Source organism: Bos indicus x Bos taurus, chromosome 1 (assembly GCF_003369695.1).
Source record: "Bos indicus x Bos taurus breed Angus x Brahman F1 hybrid chromosome 1, Bos_hybrid_MaternalHap_v2.0, whole genome shotgun sequence".
NCBI lineage: Eukaryota > Metazoa > Chordata > Mammalia > Artiodactyla > Bovidae > Bos > Bos indicus x Bos taurus.
Window position 1 is genome coordinate 69,966,560 of NC_040076.1, and position 18,258 is coordinate 69,984,817.

The 18,258-nt window shown below is 37.6% G+C and overlaps 2 protein-coding genes across 16 annotated transcripts in view; one reads left to right on the forward strand and one right to left on the reverse strand.

The window, feature by feature from the left end:
• Positions 1–921, forward strand: part of IQCG (IQ motif containing G) — a 53,802-nt gene extending 52,881 nt beyond the window's left edge. For 4 of the 5 annotated variants that reach the window (XM_027536673.1, XM_027536707.1, XM_027536681.1 and 1 more), the window contains one exon: positions 414–869. In XM_027536673.1, the coding sequence (XP_027392474.1) occupies positions 414–545 (132 nt within the window). In that variant the 3' untranslated portion in view covers positions 546–869. Of the gene's footprint in view, positions 1–413 lie in introns of all 5 variants that reach the window. The other variant, XM_027536667.1, reaches the window with a different exon arrangement.
• Positions 922–2,481: 1,560 nt separating this feature from the next.
• LRCH3 (leucine rich repeats and calponin homology domain containing 3) overlaps positions 2,482–18,258 on the reverse strand; it is a 107,852-nt gene continuing 92,075 nt past the window's right edge. For 5 of the 11 annotated variants that reach the window (XM_027536853.1, XM_027536824.1, XM_027536787.1 and 2 more), the window contains 4 exons: positions 16,874–16,992; positions 16,197–16,334; positions 12,135–12,212; positions 2,482–5,392 (listed from right to left, as the gene is read on the reverse strand). In XM_027536853.1, coding sequence (XP_027392654.1) covers positions 5,261–5,392; positions 12,135–12,212; positions 16,197–16,334; positions 16,874–16,992 — 467 coding nt within the window. In that variant the 3' untranslated portion in view covers positions 2,482–5,260. Of the gene's footprint in view, positions 8,727–12,134; positions 12,213–16,196; positions 16,335–16,873; positions 16,993–18,258 lie in introns of all 11 variants that reach the window. The other 6 variants (XM_027536814.1, XM_027536776.1, XM_027536796.1 and 3 more) reach the window with 2 other exon arrangements.

Below are 18,258 nucleotides of genomic sequence, written 5' to 3' on the forward strand. Positions count from 1 at the left end.
GATTGAAATGCACCAGGAAACCTATTGAATCATCTATAGTTTATCTGCACATTTTTGACTGAGTTACCTATGGTTCAGGCAACTAGCATCCCTTTTGGAGCAAATGGTTTTTAGATTTGGGGAACTTGAATGTTCATACAGAGCAGCAGTACAAGGTAATCAGGTTTCTACATGCAAAGGAAAGTCAGGCCTAATCAGATTCCTTTTATTTTTACTCCTTGAGAACTTTAGAGTGTAGGACTTCAAGCTGCAGAACAGACTAGCACTGCCTTAAGGCATGCTTGGCCATTTCTGTGTCTCAGAGACCATCTTCACAGAAGTTAGTTTATGAAAAAACCTTCCCCATGCATAGAAGAAAAATGCAGCTTGTCAGGCCTAGTACAAAGTATACTCACTTCCCTGTTCTCTTTCAGCTCCAGGCCTGGTGGCGAGGCACTGTGGTGCGGAGAGAAATTGGTGGTTTCAAAATGCCTAAGGACAAAGATGACAGCAAGGATGTAAAAGGAAAAGGCAAAGAGAAGGACAAGAGGAGAGGCAAGAAGTGACCGAGTTATCTTTTCTGTTGGTGCTCTGGAGATGGGAAGGAGGACCTGAACGGAGTTAAGAAATCTTTCACAGATTAACTCATCTATGGGTTGTTTCTTATTTGGATACTCCTAGGTGAGGCTTGGTTACACTAGGTCACTTTGCCTGCTATACTAGTTTTCAAACCCTGAATTAGGATTATACTGTGACTTAGGGCTTCTTCATAACTTGAACCATCCCCCCTTCCCCCCCCCCAAAAAAAACTGCTGGGAATATGTATTTTTACAAGTCTTATGAAGATTCCTTTTGCTCTTGCTCACCAGACAAAAAAAAAAAAAAAAAAAGCACACAATCTTAGTTATAGTGATGCATTAAAACGTCAGTAATTTCCTGTAACATCTCTGATTCTGACTATTCAATTTGCCTATTGTGAAAAATGATAGTAGTAAAAGCAAAAGTGAGGTGTTCAGTAGGAACTACAAGGTGACGTTTCAATGGCACCCCACTCCAGCACTCTTGCCTGGAAAATCCCATGGACGGAGGAGCCTGGTGGGCTGCAGTCCATGGGGTTGCAAAGAGTTGGACACGACTGAGCGACTTCACTTTCACTTTTCCCTTTCCTGCATTGGAGAGGGAAATGGCAACCCACTCCAGTGTTCTTGCCTGGAGAATCCCAGGGACGGGGGAGCCTGTTGGGTGCCGTCTATGGGGTCACACAGAGTCGGACATGACTGACGTGACTTAGCAGCAGCAGCAGCAGCATAATACATACACAGTAAAGTTTTAATAAAGGTTGGTGCTTGCCTTTTAAATTTATTATCACTTTACTGTCTTTTTTTAATGGGGAATGTCACATAAGAACATGTATCTTATTATAAACTGCTTCAGCTCCTTTTCTGGGAAATAGGTAGGGATATAAATGATAAATGGAAGATAGAAATGCGATGTCAGGATATACAACCCATACATAGGGAAGACAGAAGATACAGGTCAGTGGGGAGATGAGTTTGGAGATATTTTTGGTTAAGTGAGATACTAGGGCCTATAGCTGCTTTGCTTATTACTCAATGACTGTCATCTTATGGGGTATTAAGACTGAAAAAGGTAACACATGTGAAAATCCTAACCTGTGCCTGGCACAAGCTTAGTCATGTTCTTTTAAAAGAACACGAGCCCACTCATGGGGTCACTCTTGGCTTGATTAATCAGAACAGAACTGTCTTGGAACATTAAGACAATTACAGAACAGTTGGAAATTTCTGAGAAAAGCTTTCCAGATATGTAATATTTCAAAATTAAGCCATACCTAACTCCAAATATAAGACAATACTTGTATCTACACTTCCTTTAAAAAGTATGTTTTGCATTAAAAAGAATACATTTGAATCAGTTCTAATGAGGTGGATGAAACTGGAGCCTATTATACAGAATGAAGTAAGCCAGAAGGAAAAACATAAATACAGTATACTAACGCATATATATGGAATTTAGAAAGATGGTAACAATAACCCGGTGTACGAGACAGCAAAAGAGACACTGATGTATAGAACGGTCTTATGGATTCTGTGGGAGAGGGAGAGGGTGGGAAGATTTGGGAGAATGGCAATGAAACATGTAAAGTATCATGTGGGAAACGAGTTGCCAGTCCAGGTTCGATGCATGATGCTGGATGCTTGGGGCTGGTGCACTGGGACGGCCCAGAGGGATGGTATGGGGAGGGAGGAGGGAGGAGGGTTCGGGATGGGGAACACATGTATACCTGTGGCGGATTCATTTTGATATTTGGCAAAACTAATACAATTATGTAAAGTTTAAAAATAAAATAAAATTGGAGAAAAAACCAAAAAAAAAAAAAAAAAGTATGTTTTGATCTCAAGGGGCTATTACGAGTTTCTACCAATGTTCCATCAGAGAATTTACCCTTTTATTTCCCAAGGAAACCATGCTTTAGATGTGAACATTTTCACATGAGCCTTTAATTTCATGCTACTGAAGTGTTGTCTTTTATTTTAATGTCAATATGTAAAGTGGCATACAGGCAATTTAAAATAACATACATGATACTGACATATTTATTCTTAGAACTTATGCATTATATTTACACACATACAAATATAGGACAGTGTTTTACAAAATTTTTTTTTTACTAATTACACGTTTATAACATTTTCAGAAATAAAATGAAATCTGCTATAAACCATCTTATTGCAATATGTATAAAAAAAGTTTCTAAATATCCATGTTTTCCTTCATTTCTATAACCATTTAAGCGCTTAGTTTTAAAAAATTCATCATACTCATCAGCATAGTAATCTATCATTAGTCATTGCTGGACTGTTACCAAGTAGAGAAATCAGACTCCTGATTAGCTGTGAAGCTATATTTTCAAAAGCTATTAAGGAAAGTGACCTACAGCTACTAAGTGTCCTACTCTATTCTAGTCAAGTATAGAGGCTCCTCCCATGAGTTGTTTCCAGAGAAAATTGTTTGGAGTGCTAACCTAGTATGAGTTTGAAAGCCCAGAAACCTGTTGGCTTAAAGTCTCCACAGTTGACAGGGGCCCTGGTGGGCGGGCACTCAGCCTTTTCTTCATTCACGCTTCAGTGCTGGGACGCTCGCTGCTTCAGTAGGAAGCTCATAAATGGTCAGGTGGATGTGTTACAAAGTCATCTTCAGCTTATGTTAGAGTCTAGCAAGGCTAAATGTTAAATTTTCTTTCCAGCTTAAAAAAAAGAAAAAAGGTACATACAAAATACTGAGTACAAAAATTTTCCAACATGACTTGTTTTGCATCTTGACACAGAAAAGACATTTAATATATTTTATATTTTTCTTTCATTATTAACCAAAACTATACACAAATATTTTCTAACAATTCAAACATAAATTTGAATTAGTTTGGTAAAATATATGAATAAGGTTTCATGCTAAGTATAAAATTTGAAATAAATTAAAAAGGTCCAATTATTCCCATGGGAAAATTAGTCACAAATGTTGCATTGTGTATGTTGATTGGGATTATTCCTTGCACAATATGTGACAAATAGTGGCCTTTGCTGAGTTTCATTTCAAATTGTTCTCTATAATCTGGAGATTATACTGAGGTTTAACACTGACTAGAAGTAAAAATACTTATGGTTAAAATTCTAAACAAGCTGTATGATTGGTGGGTCTGTTTGGAACTGTAAATATAATGGGGTCTGGCTCTAAGCACTTAAAATACTTTTTACTTTTGTAAAGACCCTGAAGGATTGGGCTTTTGAGCTCAGATGTTTTGTATTATATAAGGTTAAACCTGTGATGACAAGGAGAAAACATTACTTTGACCAGATACACAACATGACTTTATCCAAAGTTACTTTTAGATGCTGCTACATGATAAAAAAGAGAGGACATTATGCTTAAATATGCACACTGGTAAAGAAACTCCAGAACAATTAACAACAGGAAAAAACTTAGATAACTAGTATCTTCACTTACTCTATTTACTTGGTTTACAAAGGCAGTGAATACCAGAAGATACCACTGACAACGAAAAGGGGCTCAAAATAGAGGGGGAAAAAGACCCAAGTGGCTTAGATTTGAATAAAGGTTTTGTGTTGTCTGAGCCTTGGGTCATTTTACTACACTCACAGTTTAGTAAATAAGGCACTGGTGGGGGAGCTAGATGAAAAGACAGCAGCTGTTTTAAAATGCTACAAGTGCTTTAATTCAGCTATGGAAACTGGCCCTTAGCTGAAAGAAATGTAAGAAATTTGGCTTTTCCTTTATTTTCATAATCATCCGTTAGTTGGGGAGCTGGAAGTGAATCTGCCGTGTGTGACTGGAAGATGTTCGCAAATCCAGGCATCCTGGTAGCAGCTTGGGGGGAGGGGGGAAGGGGTGCGCTCAGATAAGTCAATACACAGATGCAGAGTGCCACGTGCTACCAGCCTGAAGATGTGGAACCTGTGTGTAGAGTGCTTGATTAGAGTAACAGTGGGATGGTATATGGGTCCAACCTCTGAGTGGTGCTAGGGGGAGACCTAGGACACTGGCCTTAAATACCACAGTATTTGTTTCATTGGTTCACTATACAAAATCTTGGAGTGTTTACATTTTTTTTGGACAGTCCAAGTATAATATAGCTTTTGATCTTCAATGTGGCAGAGAAACACAGTGGAGTCATCACTCCCCCAAATTATACAAATATCTAGTTTGGAACAATGGTCTTCACTACAGGGAACACCTGGAATGGTTGTTGAAATGCAGATACCCAGGCTCCCTGTAGACCCACTGAATGGGAATTTGTATTTTAACAAATTCTCCAGGAGATTCTAATGAACAACCACATTTTGAAACCTGTGGATTCCAGAGGGCTTGGAAACAGGTAAAAATAAAAGCATGTCTGTGCCTTCCAGAGAGCCAAATACCCTTCCAAGAAGTCAGTCTTCAGTATTTAAAAGCACTCTAGAAAAGCACAGCCAGGCTGGGCGTCAGTGTTGGAATGACTTCATTACTTCTCAGTAATGAAGTTTCATTTGTGAAAACCAACCATGTCTTCATAAACAATTCAATGCAAGTTGATATAACCTCCCCTAAAATGGAGAAATGAAGCAAAATATTCCTGTCAGGAATCATGGAAACAGTCCCTTTTGAGAACACGTAAGCGCTTTGTTAAGCAGATGGCGGGCAGCAGCAGTCACGCTGTCCTGTTCCACTTTGGCCAGGCCAATGCCCAAGGTGCCGGGAGTCCTTACACAGCAGATAACTGGTGCTGCTGCTGCTGCTGCTTGGGTGGGGCAAGTTCCAGGAGAGCCTGGACCGTCATGGCAACCTGGCTCAAACCTTTCTCTTCTAAAATGTGGAGAGGCAAACATAATTGCTCCTGAAATGGGACAACGTGACATAAAAACAAAAGAGAAAAGAGGATGAATGTCACAGAAGTGAAAAGAAAAAATAAGCATCTCTTCTCTCCCTCATAATAACGAATTGAGATATGAAAAGTCAGTAGCTGGGAATCGGAGCTCTGTTCATATGAGTTATACAGAAATGGTACCTGACACTCACTGTCACTTTTTTATTATTATTATTAATACAACTAAAAATACATACAGATTATTTCGAATATCAGAAAATAAACAAGTCACATACACTTGTACTAACAGAGGATAAACATACTATGATGGAGTAAAAGCAACATCCTTCATTCCTGATGAATAAAAAAGCAATGCAGATCAGATCAGTAAAATGAGACAGGTGAAAACAGAAAAACCGTTCCAAGTTACCAGATGGCTTAAGCCTAAAGATACAATATTGTAGGAGAAGGTGCTTTGGAAATTACAAACCACAGGAATGCAAGATAGTTTCATGGCATAACTCAGACTGCATGAGACAGGAATGGCCATTATCTACATTATAGTCCTGACTATGAGAATCAGGGTTGTCATACCAGACAGGCATCATAGGAAGAAACTGAAGTATATTCTTGAGATTTAGATGTATTTGAGAAAATCCCCCCCAGCCCCACCACACTGGGTAATTTATGGAAGGTCCAGTTTGAATCACTTAAAAATCTGAATTATAGAATTTAAATACAGTAATCATATCTGAAAAAGTGTTTCATATCCTAGTATTTAATGGATTAAATTATGCTGGAGAACAATGATGTGAGTTTAGTCAAGAACATCTTAATGAACATATATCTGAAAAGTGTTTACATATTTGCTTAAGGAAGTTAAACTGCTTCTTTCTTATTTACCTCATTAATGTGTTTGGTTAATCCTTTCATATAAGAAAAAAAGGCATATCATAATAACATCTATCACTGATTAGATGAAAGAATGATTACTCTCAAGGGAATGAAAGTGGAATTCTGGCTGTACTGAAGACGTGACTATACATATTTATTAAAGAAGATTTTCCTCAGCTTTTCACTGGCACTTAATACAGGAAGTTTTACAAAACCAGTTGCAATAAAAAATATAACATGTATGTATTATGAGCAGTTATTGGTATTCTTGTGTTACTTTCTTTTTCTTTAATACTTACCTTGATAAAACAAGATAAATGGAATCTTTCGATCTTATAAAGCTAGCAATGTTGTGTAAATCTTTTGAGTGCAACTGCAAGTACAGATTAACTATACTTAATATGAACCTGCAGAGTGTTCTGCTTTTGGGGGAGACACATATTTCCTCTGAGGCAGATTTCTTGATCTCCACTTTCAGGAGTGCCCAGTGACTGTGAGCCCGTGGTTTAGACATTCCCTCAGTGGCTTATGCGTTCCAGATGCACATTTGCCTTCCAGCTGACTTATGCACCATTACTCCCTCCAAACAACACACCACACCATGTGTATTATCAGTGGTTTTTTAAAGGGACAAAACTTGACAAAACTGATCTCTGACTCAGACACCTTAAAAACAACGTCTCCCCCAAACTCTGAAAGGCACTACTACTGTATAAAACTTTTCAACACAGTGTTTAATGTTCCAGCATTGACAGTAAACAGTTTTTAATGTATTAAACACTTTTCCCGTTTAATATGAAAGAAACCAAAGCAATCAGATCCTCAGACTGACTTCTACATGATGTTATTATGTTCCTCACAATCTCCCTTCATACCTGAGTTCAGTTGTCCAATTTTGTTAACAGAGTTCAGGAGATTCCTGAATGTTCAGAAACACTGTTTATAAGAACCAGAATCTGAATGCAATATAAAGTGGTTGTAAGCATTAAGGCTAGAGGCTAATATACTAAACATTCTGAAAGAGACAATATTCATTGCCTTGGGTACAAAACAGAGATTGCTGCCTAATACTTTACCTGCTAGTGTTCAGATATAATCTCAACAACCTATCAAATACAAGTTTACCTATTAACACAGTTCAAATATATTAGAAAATACATAAATTCCAATTTTAAATTCTAAATAGGATTCCAGAAATGAAGTTTAACAAAACATAGTAAATGTGCTGACAGGTGCCAACCCCTGAAAGGGCAGCTCCAGATACTTGGCTTCTGTGCTGTTTTCAGTGTGGGCTCAGAATAGCAATCTAGGGAACCAACATTATCTTTGGACTGATCATCCTAATCAAATTAAAATTATTAAGATTAAATGGCCAGTGCCTTCCAGATATCCAGACAGCAAATAATTATTAGGTGGGTCTGTGCCTACTAATAAAAAGAGATTTCAGGATTTTAGGATTTCAGGGCACAGTTCAATATGGAGATCTAAGTGACCAGGTGCCCTCCCAGAATAGAAAGAGTACAACTGTTTCCTTATGAATAGCTGCTAAAAAATTCAGCAAGTCATAATTTTAATATTTCTCACAGTTTCAGTACTTAAGCTGTGCTGAGACATGGAAAAACGGCCAGATGGAAATTTTACTATGCCATTTGGAAACAAACTTATAGGTCATATTTTAACAACAGGCTCAGGATTGTATTAGTAGAACCTGCTCAGCATTCATGATGAGAAAAACAAGGCCTCTCAGGCCAGGAGCAGAGAAGGCAATGGCACCCTACTCCTGTACTCTTGCCTGGAAGATCCCATGGATGGAGGAGCCTGGTGGGCTGCAGTCCATGGGGTCGCTAACATGACCGAGCGACTTCACTTTTACTTTTCACTTTCATGCATTGGAGAAGGAAATGGCAACCCACTCCAGTGTTCTTTCCTGGAGAACCCCAGGGACGGGAGAGCCTGGTGGGCTGCCGTCTATAGGGTCGCACAGAATCTGACACGACTGAAGTGACTTAGCAGCAGCAGGCCAGGAGAATGGATGAATGAGCAGAAGAAAAAGTGATGATCTTTTTACTCTGTTAGCATCAAAAATGCTTCCCAGTGTCATCAACTGCTCATCTGGGGACAAGAGGACAGGATTTATCTACTTTATTGATTAGCTCTTTGATGGCCAGAAAAAAAAAAGCACATATGTAAATACTTTTGAATGAGAAACAAACCTCCTTTACCAAGCATAGGAATGAGGTGGAAAAATCACTGGAATGCACTCTTTCGGCTAGAGGGGGAAGATCCAATAATAAAGCATACAGAGAGTTAACATTAAAGTACAATAAAATGCCACAAAACCCAAAAGCTGGATAGATAGAGAGACAAAACTGGATTCTTCTGAATGTGCCCCAAGAGAAAGTAGTGTTTCAACAGTTCTTTTTACGCTGAGGTTTAGCTGAAGGATGTCAGAAGGGGAACAAAGATTGTCCTGTCCAAAGTGTGAGCAGGAAAGGAAAACAGAAAAACAAAGTCAGTGGATCAGAAATACAGATTTGAGTATAGAATTCAATATGATCATCTCAATCATATTCAAAGAAACATGCCCTGTAACATTTTTTACTATGATGAATCAAAATAAAATGCTGAAAAACAAAACCACAAAGAATCCTCTATGTGCTGGGCTTGATTTTACTACTAAATAGCAGAATAAAATTGTTGGTGCCTAGTATGAACATTCAGGATAAAATAAACAGAGGTGGATGCTGACTTAGGGTTATATGAGGCCTGAGGGTGGTGAGTGGGTGAGGCAACCTCTTTCTTGGCTCCTTCTTCTGCAATTAACAAAAAAAGAATAGGCCAGAAAGCAAGGACAAAACCTTGGGGTGAACAGAAGAGGGGGAAGTTTTCAGAGAAAGCCAGGTGAGTCATGAAGGTTCAAAGAATGAAGAAAGTATGATAATCAAGGGAAATTTATTACCTGGAAGTCAGGTTGTACTAAATGACTTGGTGTTTCTCTAAAAATCAAGTCCAGTTTACTAATTATTAATCTAGAGTTCTAAAGGGCCTTAGAGATCATCCACACCCTCCAGTTTATAGATTAAGCAATTAAAAGCATTACTGGACTTGGTAACAGTAAAACATTCTTTCACACGTAACAGATAATAACTCTTAGGACATGATATACTGGACTCAGAAGTTTTTACCACTCATTATAGTTTTTTGAATGCATCATATGATAAAAGAGAATATCCATATCCCTAGCCTTATTGGAGGTTTTCAATAGTCACTGGTATTCTTCAGTGTTTCATAATTTAACTTGTAAACATATATACTGAGAAGGGAAATCGTTCATCTTTACACATGTTTTCTGGACAGAGGATCTGACAATTTTTTCAATACTATATGTTATCTGTTTTCAAATGATCATTATTACATCCCTGATTTTATTTACAAGTCAAACATAGCAGGTGGTTGTATTTAGGTAAAGGTCATAATGCCCAGAAGTAGGAGAGAACAAATGGAGAAGACGTATAGGTTTCTTCTCCTCTTCCATGGCAGAAGGACCTGAGAATGTGAGTTTAAAGCTATGAGTTTGTATTTATTCATTTTCTTCATTTCATTTTAGGCAAACAAGTGTTTTAGCAGAAGTAGCAGCAGAACGGGAATGCATCTAAGAGCGGTAGTGACGGTGGTGGTGAGGCTTGGGTGAAAGGCAGAAGTGGAGAAGGATGAGGTGGCCCGCGTGGAATGTCCACTTCCTCTTTCTGGTGAAGGAGAGGGATAGGAGGGGGGATGTGTCAAGAACTCCAGTCTAAAACCACCTTGGAGAAACACCCAGTCTTTTAAATTGCATTTTTTTTCCGTCTCCTGCCTTCAAATAAAAACTGTTAACCACTGCTTGGCCAATAGTGGATTAACATGCATGCTTTAAAAAGCATACTGTTACACTGTAAAGTGATTATCAGACAATTTAAAATAAATTAAAAAAATAAAAGGCACACTGTTTTTGATTTTGTTGACTGATGGCAGTTACATTCTGAAAGAATTTCAGTGTATGGACTTTAAATCTGAGACAGATGATGGTCCTGTCAAGTCCAGAGTGCGTGTACACTGTAAGAAGTCCTTTAACAGTCTGACACAGGCTAAGTGTGCCAGTATGTCTAGCTGTGTGGGGCCGTTTTCAGCACCCTTCTCTCTAGGTGTGCACTGCCTCTTTTTAATCACTCCTAGTCTCCCTCTGGTTCCCATTCCCTGCACCAACCTGTGCCACATTCTCTTATTCAAAGACACTGTGCTAAGAAACTGGGGAAGCTATTGGGCATGACTGTGATGGTCAGGTAGGAACAAATTAAGTAGGCATAAGGGAAACCCTGAATGTTAAACTGTACAAGGGAATATTAGAAGCTGTCTATTAATATGGAGAAATGTAGGCTATTTATCTAGAAATCTTATTAATGCTCTCAATATGTTTAAATATGGGTTGTTCTAAAAGAGATGATAAGCCTTTAAAAATCAGTACGATATTCAGATGACCAATTTGCTTTGAATTTGTCCACAGGAACAAAAATGATCCTTGCTATCACTAAATGTGCATTTCAGTTATTTTATAACTCAGCTTAATAAAACAAAAAAGAAAAAAGTGAAAAGTAAGTAGTAGAATCAAAATCTACTTAATAAAAGGAGAAAAAACACTCATGGGAGTTCACGCTGCCTAATGCAGCTGCTCTGTGTAGCTGGGCTCGCTTCCCCTTTATAAAAACGCTAAAGGGAAAGGCGCCCATTGGACAAGTGATGCTATGACCTTCTCAATTCAAGTTAGTTAAAGAATGGTGAGCTGGGTAAAACGAGTCACTGTCAGTGAAAGCCCTTGGGGCAAGAGCCCAGCTTCGAGAGAAACAGTGGAGTTGTTGAGTCGAGGCCAATACTGGGTTTCTGACAGCTAATTAAGGTGATAGAAAAGAGTCATGTTTTTCTCTTTGAATACTGGACAAAATATGGTGACAAGAACTGTAATGGTTGTGATGAATGAAGAAAGTATCAAATGGTACCAGTTTTTATTTCTTTAAATTTATCTATATATGTCATTATATATAATATTTTTTAAGAATACCACACTTAATTGTTTTTTAAAGGGTAAAAGTTTAACTATTTGTACCATTAAAGGGCAATAAAGCTATAACTGAGGAATCTGGAGGCAAAAAAACCCTCAAGAGCAGGACCAGTGCCTAAAAATGGCCTCCTGTATATTCAATTCCAAAGAGCTTTAGTAGGAAAAGCTGGTAAAATCTGTAGCTTAGTCAACAACGCTGTCTAGGTGTTTATTACTTTGGATGACATACTATGTTTATGCTTATGTTAACAGTCCAGGAACCTGTATATAGTTGAATATACAGGTGAACTGTATATTGTCATCTATCTGTGCCATTTTTGCAACATTTCTCAAAGTCTAAAGTTATTTCAAAATAAACATTTTTTAAAAGTATTAAAGCAAGTGTTAAAAAACTGAAGCCAACTGAAGCATTCTTAGTCTAAGAAGCACATATTCTGAAGCATAGCCTTTACTGTGTATGAAGTTGTCTACAAGTCAATGAGCAAGTGGGGATATTTAGAAAATTTCAAAATAACTATTTTTGATTACTTGGCACTAATTACTTACTATAACATTGAAGTTAATTAATATGTATATTATTTCTTTGCTGGGTTCTTGGAAATAATTAAGGAAAACTGATCAAAAGCATAATGACTGACTGTAGTAATACAATCATGTTAGTAATTATCAGCTTAGCACAGTACTATCCTATAAGATATTAAATACTGGCATTTCTAAAAGATTTTAGGAATGTAATACCCAAATTTATTTATTTCTTATGTAAACATAAGAAATAAGATTTATTACCTGAGGTACACCGATTTTTCTGCAAGCTTCTAGGAAATTCTCCACATTTCGTCTACATTTTGCCATTGTTAATTTAGGCTGCAAAACAAAGAAAACAGTATTATCAGCAAAGTTTAAAAAAATTTGCTAACTAAAAACACTCCTGCCAGTGGCTTCATAAATTCAATGTTCTAGATTGGAGGGTTAGCAAACTTTTTCTTAAAGATCAGATAATAAACATGTTAGGCCTCAGGGCGATATGATCTGTTGCAACCATTCAAATCTGCTAAGAGACTGAAAGCAACCATAGGCAATATATAAACAAGTGAGTGACTGTCCTAATAAAACTTTATTTACAAAAATAGGTACTGGCCTATGGCTCATAGTATGCCACTCCCTACTTTATAGACACTGGGCTTTGATTTTTATAAAGCAAGTACTAAACAGAGAAATTTTAGGAGGATGGCTGTCCGATTTTTTTCCACTTTAAAATATACACCAAAGAAAATGTGGAGGAATAGCAAAATCAATTACCTACAGGTCAGTCAATCAAGTATAATCACAGTTAGCACTTTGGTTCATTTTCTTTCAGTCTTTTTAAAGAAAATAATAATAATAAAATCAACAGCCTTTGCCCATAAATATACTACAGATGTATCACGTCGCTATTCAATGATTAAATTTAAATATTTGAATTTTAAAAGATTGGATTAAAGAACCATTTTCCAAAAGGTGAAAATTTCCCATAGGAAAATCACTACTAAACTTGTTTTTCTGAAAATATCTCTGATGACTAGAACATAGCTGCACTGCATGACCTAAAGTGATAAATTTTTTTTGCCAAGTGGGTTATCTTGTGAGAAAGAAATATGATCCCATTTCCCAAAGTGGTTAACAAACTCAGCTGTTCAAATTCATCTGCTGGTTTAAGCATCAGGCATGGAAGCCAACATCTCACCTAGAGCCAGACATTCTGGAGTCCAAAGCCAACTGGACCTTAGGAAGCATCACTATGAACAAAGCTAGTGGACGTGATGGAATTCCAGTTGAGCTATTTCAGATCCTCAAAGATGATGCTATTAAAGTGCTGCACTCATGCCAGCAAATTTGGAAAACTCAGCAGTGGCTACAGGACTGGAAAAGGTCAGTTTTCATTCCAATCCCAAAGAAGGGCAATGCCAAAGAATGTTCAAACTACCGCACAACTGCACTCATTTCACATGTTAGCCAAGTAATGCTCAAAATTCTCCAAGCCAGGCTTCACAGTACATGAACCAAGAACTTCCAGATGTACAAGCTGGATTTAGAAAAGGAAGACGAACCAGAGATCAATTTGCCAATGTCTGTTGGATCATAGAAAAAGCAAAAGAATTCTGGAAAAACATCTACTTCTGCTTCATTGACTGCACTAAAGCCTTTGACTGTGTGGATCACAACAAACTGGAAAATTCTTCAAGATATGGAAATACCAGACCACCTTCCTTGCCTCCTGCGAAACCTGTATGCAGGTCAAGAAGCAACAGTTAAAACTGGACATGGAACAACAGACTGGTTCAAAATTGAGAAAGGAGTAAAGCTGTATATTGTCACCCTGTTTATTTAACTTATATGCGGAGTACATCATGTGAAATGCCAGGATGAAGTACAAGCTGGAATCAAGATTGCTGGGAAAAATATCAATAACCTCAGATAATGCAGATGACACCACCCTTATGGCATAAAGCAAAGAGGAACTAAACAGCCTCCTGATGAAGGTGAAAGAGGACAGTGAAAAAGCTGGCTTAAAACTCAACATTCAAAAAATGAAGATCATGGCAAATAAATGGGGAAACAGTGGAAACAGTGACAGACTTTTTCTTCAGCTCCAAAATCACTGCAGATGGTGACTGCAGCCATGAAACTAAAAGATGCTTGCTCCTTGGAAGAAAAGCTATGACCAACCTGGACAGCATATTAAAAAGCAGAGACATTACTTTGCCTACAAAGGTCCATCTCACCAAAGCTGTGGTTTTTCCAGTAGTCATGTATGATGTGAGAATTGGATCATAAAAAAGGCTGCGTGCCAAAGAATTGATGCTTTTCGATTGTGGTGTTGGAGAAGACTCTTGAGAGTCCTTTGGACTGCAAAGAGATCAAATAGTCAATCCTGAAGGAAATCAATCCTGAATATTCACTGGAAGGACTGATGCTGAAGCTGAAGCTCCAATACTTTGGCCAACTGATGTGAAGAGCAGACTCATTAGAAAAGACCCTGATGCTGGGAAAGATTGAAGGCAGGAGGAGAAGGGGATGACAGAAGACAAGATGGATGGATGGCATCACTGACTCAATGGACATGAGTTTGAACAAGCTCTGGGAGATGGTGAAGGACTGGGAAGTTTGGCGTGCTGCAGTCCATCAGGTCGCAAAGAGTTGGACATGACTCAGGGACTGAACAACAACAAAACTTAATGTTATATCCCTGTTTCTTTGATAAACAAGGTCCATGTGTTTAATTTCTCTAAGTGGTTTAACATTTATAAAATAGTTTTATTTTTCCTATATGTATTTTACATGCTTAAATGAAAGGTACTCTGTTTGAGTGATCAAGATAAAGATCCTCAGTCACCTGTACTCTCAAATTTCACTTTCCACATGAGCTCCTTGCTACTTCCTAAGTATTTCCCTGGAATATATGAAGAATGACAGACTTCTTTTTTATTATTAAAAAATATTATGTTTCTTAACTCAGTTGACAGAAACTGGGAAGAATGCAAAGTATGAATAAGCCCTTCCCTTTCTGGCATGGCCAAATAGCATGCCAATTCCTATTCTCTTAATCACCACCTCAGGACCCAAACCAAGTCTTTCAAGTCTTGGAAGCATAGTTGACTTGGCAGTACTGTTACTCCTCTTTGTCTTTTCTACACAAAGCCAAAAGCCTGTTTTCTGAGGTCACTAAATAAAAATTGGCCACCTATTTTCCTTAGAAGCAAATGCATGACTCTATTTTTGGATGTGCTAGAGGGAAAAGGGCCATATCAGTCTCCTGGGACCTTGGTAACAAAGCAGCTTTTATAATTAGAATAAAAGGTCCTTGGGAGGCTTAAACGATTTGCATCTGGAGAGGCAGCAAGATGAACGTCCTGAGTGGCAATCCAGAGGCCTGGATACAACTGCATTAAGACTAAAGGATTTGTATCAGGAAGCATGGCCAGAAAATGAGATTCTGAAAAGGTTAGACACTGCTAAGCTTGTTACAAATGCACAGTATCCATTCAGACTCATCAAAAGAGATGTCACAGCATCAAATAATAATCAATGCAATGTGGAAACTTTGATTATATCCTGCTGTGTGTCTGTGTATTGGTGAGGGGACAGGAGGCAGAACAGCCATGAAAAGATATTCTTGGAACAACGGGGGATATGCAAATATCACCTGTGAATGCTACTGGTGTCTCATCCAATGTCTCTACTCAGCCAGTGCATCAATCCTCCTTTCCTACCCCGACTCCCTGCTGGCTGCTAAGGGCTCACAGCTGTCTCTTCTCAGTTTCGGGCTGATCCCACAGGGAGCTCTGAATGAATCATATCCCACTGCCACCAACAGGGTCTAGCGCCCACATCCTACAATCCCTGGCTTCAAGCTATGGGTAAGAGCAAAGTGACCTAGGACATTCTCAGAAATATTTAGGGGTAAGGTGTTATTCCTTTAATATGCCATGATCTTCCTTAGCTTTTTAATCTCGGAATACTATGTCCAGGATGACGTTCTCCCTCTCTGTAATGCTGGCAAATTTCTACTCATACTTAAAGAATTAGTTCAAATTTTACCTCTTCCTCTGCTGGCAAGGCTTTCCTGAACTTTCCAGGCAGCACTGAAGTGGTCCCTTTTTTGTATTCCCATAGCACACGTCTGACCCAACTCTTTTATAATAGCACACAGATGTAAGTTACTGTTTACAGGCCTGTTTTTTCTCTAGCAGAAGACCCAGAAGGCAGGGGCTAGACTCTATTCATATTTGTATCCTTAGCACTCGCATAATGCCTGCCTCTTAACAAATGTCTGGTGAAGAGCCAACTTTTTTTAAGCATTAAACTTACTACAGCTGGTGAGGGAACGTGAATGCTTGGGACAGATCGAGGCCGCACGTGATTGGCTAAATGGCAAAGAACGACACCATCGGTTAGAGCTGCTCCAAGATCACAAGGCAGAGATACCTTCAACCGGTACTCAATATGCTAAAAATCAAGATAAAAAGCAAATAACTTAAGTACCACAATCTCTTATTTTATCTTTCTATCCTAAGACAATAATTTAAGGAGATCCAATATTATATACACACATATACATATGTATGTGTACGGTCAATGTATGTATATATGTATGGCAGTCAGGTGACAGTGCTGCCAAGTTCCACAACAGAATTCATTTACAATTTTCTGATTAAAAAACAAAAAACTAGATACAATTTTAAAATAAACACTACATATGATGTAAGTGTGGTATATATATGTGCACATATACATTAATTTTTATTAACTCTAACAAGATTTCTCTACATTGAAGCAGAAAAAAATTTTAAATAAGTAGGGCCAGGGGTTGAGCTTTATGGAGTAACCCATCTCATTTTCCTAGTAAATAGCTGAAAAAACTCATCACACAATGGACAGTTGTTGATTCTATTAAAAATGTGTAAGTCAAATGAAAAAGTGATGCCAGGATCATGGGTTATAGCAATATCACTTAAGAAAGTTTAACTCAAAGGCAATGTATATACTTTCCGTAGTTGATCTATTAATTCTAGCTCTTCTTCTCTCTGTCTTGAATTCTGTCTTGTTACCGGATCTTTCAAATCAGTGGTTGGTACAGAAGATGAAAGGAGGGGTGAAGCATGACCTAAAAAATATTGATATGTGAGACAGAAAAGCGACTGCTAGCGTTGCAAAAATACTCAGATCCGCCCGATCAGTTTCCTTGAAAGTACAGCACTTTCTACTTCTGTATTGCCTTTTTAAAAGAAGGATTTTATAATGGAAATTTAAAAATATGCACAATAATAGGGAGAATAGTATGAAAAACTACCAAATATCCATTATCCATTGGGCTCAACTATTTTGTGTTTGATCACATCCATTTAAAAGTGTTTTTATTGAATATCACACCCCCCAAAATTACACAAATCATAAGCAAAGAGCTCTCAATAAATTATCATCACAAAGTAGACACAAGCAAATCAATAAATGGAAAATTACCAACACCCAGGAGACTCTCTCCTGTTCTCTGCCCGTTGGTACCCAAGAGTTATTTCTAACACCATGGGTTCTAACTATGTAAACTTCCTGGCTTCTAATGCCACAGATTAGTTTTGTCCATTTTTGAACTTTCTATAAATAAAACCATATTATACGTGTGTATGCTTTTGGGTTTGGCATCTTTTTGATCAACATTATAAGATTTATTCACATTGTTGTATGTATTACCTTGTTCATTTTCATTGCCTATTTGGTATCCTATTGTACAAACATACCATAATTATGTATCCATTGTATTGTTGTTGATGGACATTCAGTTTGGGGCTATTATGAATAACACTGCTATGAATATTTTTGTACACATCTTTTGGTATAGATATTACATGTTTCAGAAAGCAAAGTTGCTATTCATAGGATACATCGGATTGGCCAAAAGTTTGTTCAATAAAGTTCTTCATGAAAATGAAAAATTTATTTTATTTTTATCTAAAACCAAGTGAACTACCTGACCAACTCAACAAGTATTCAGCATAAGCAGATAATGTAAACAGTTTTCTATGCTAATTTACAGTCCCACCAGCAGCACACCTCTGGTTTGAGTTTAAATCTCACTATACCTATCAGTTACATTAACAGTAATTTTGGGAGTGAAATGTCTTGTTTCCATGTTTAGGTAACTTCTTTGGGGATAAGCAGAGATTTGCCATATTAACTAAAAACCATGAGACTATGTAGATCTGTTTTTAAATTACTGATTCATTTCTTTAACAATATAGACAGCTTTTACCAATGGAAAAATCTAAGAGGACGTTATAGGGAGGAGAGACATTCATTCCCTGAAACCCTAAAAGAGTATTTTTTTTTGTTCAAACACTATAACCTGCTTTTAGGTGATACTAAGAAACTTTCT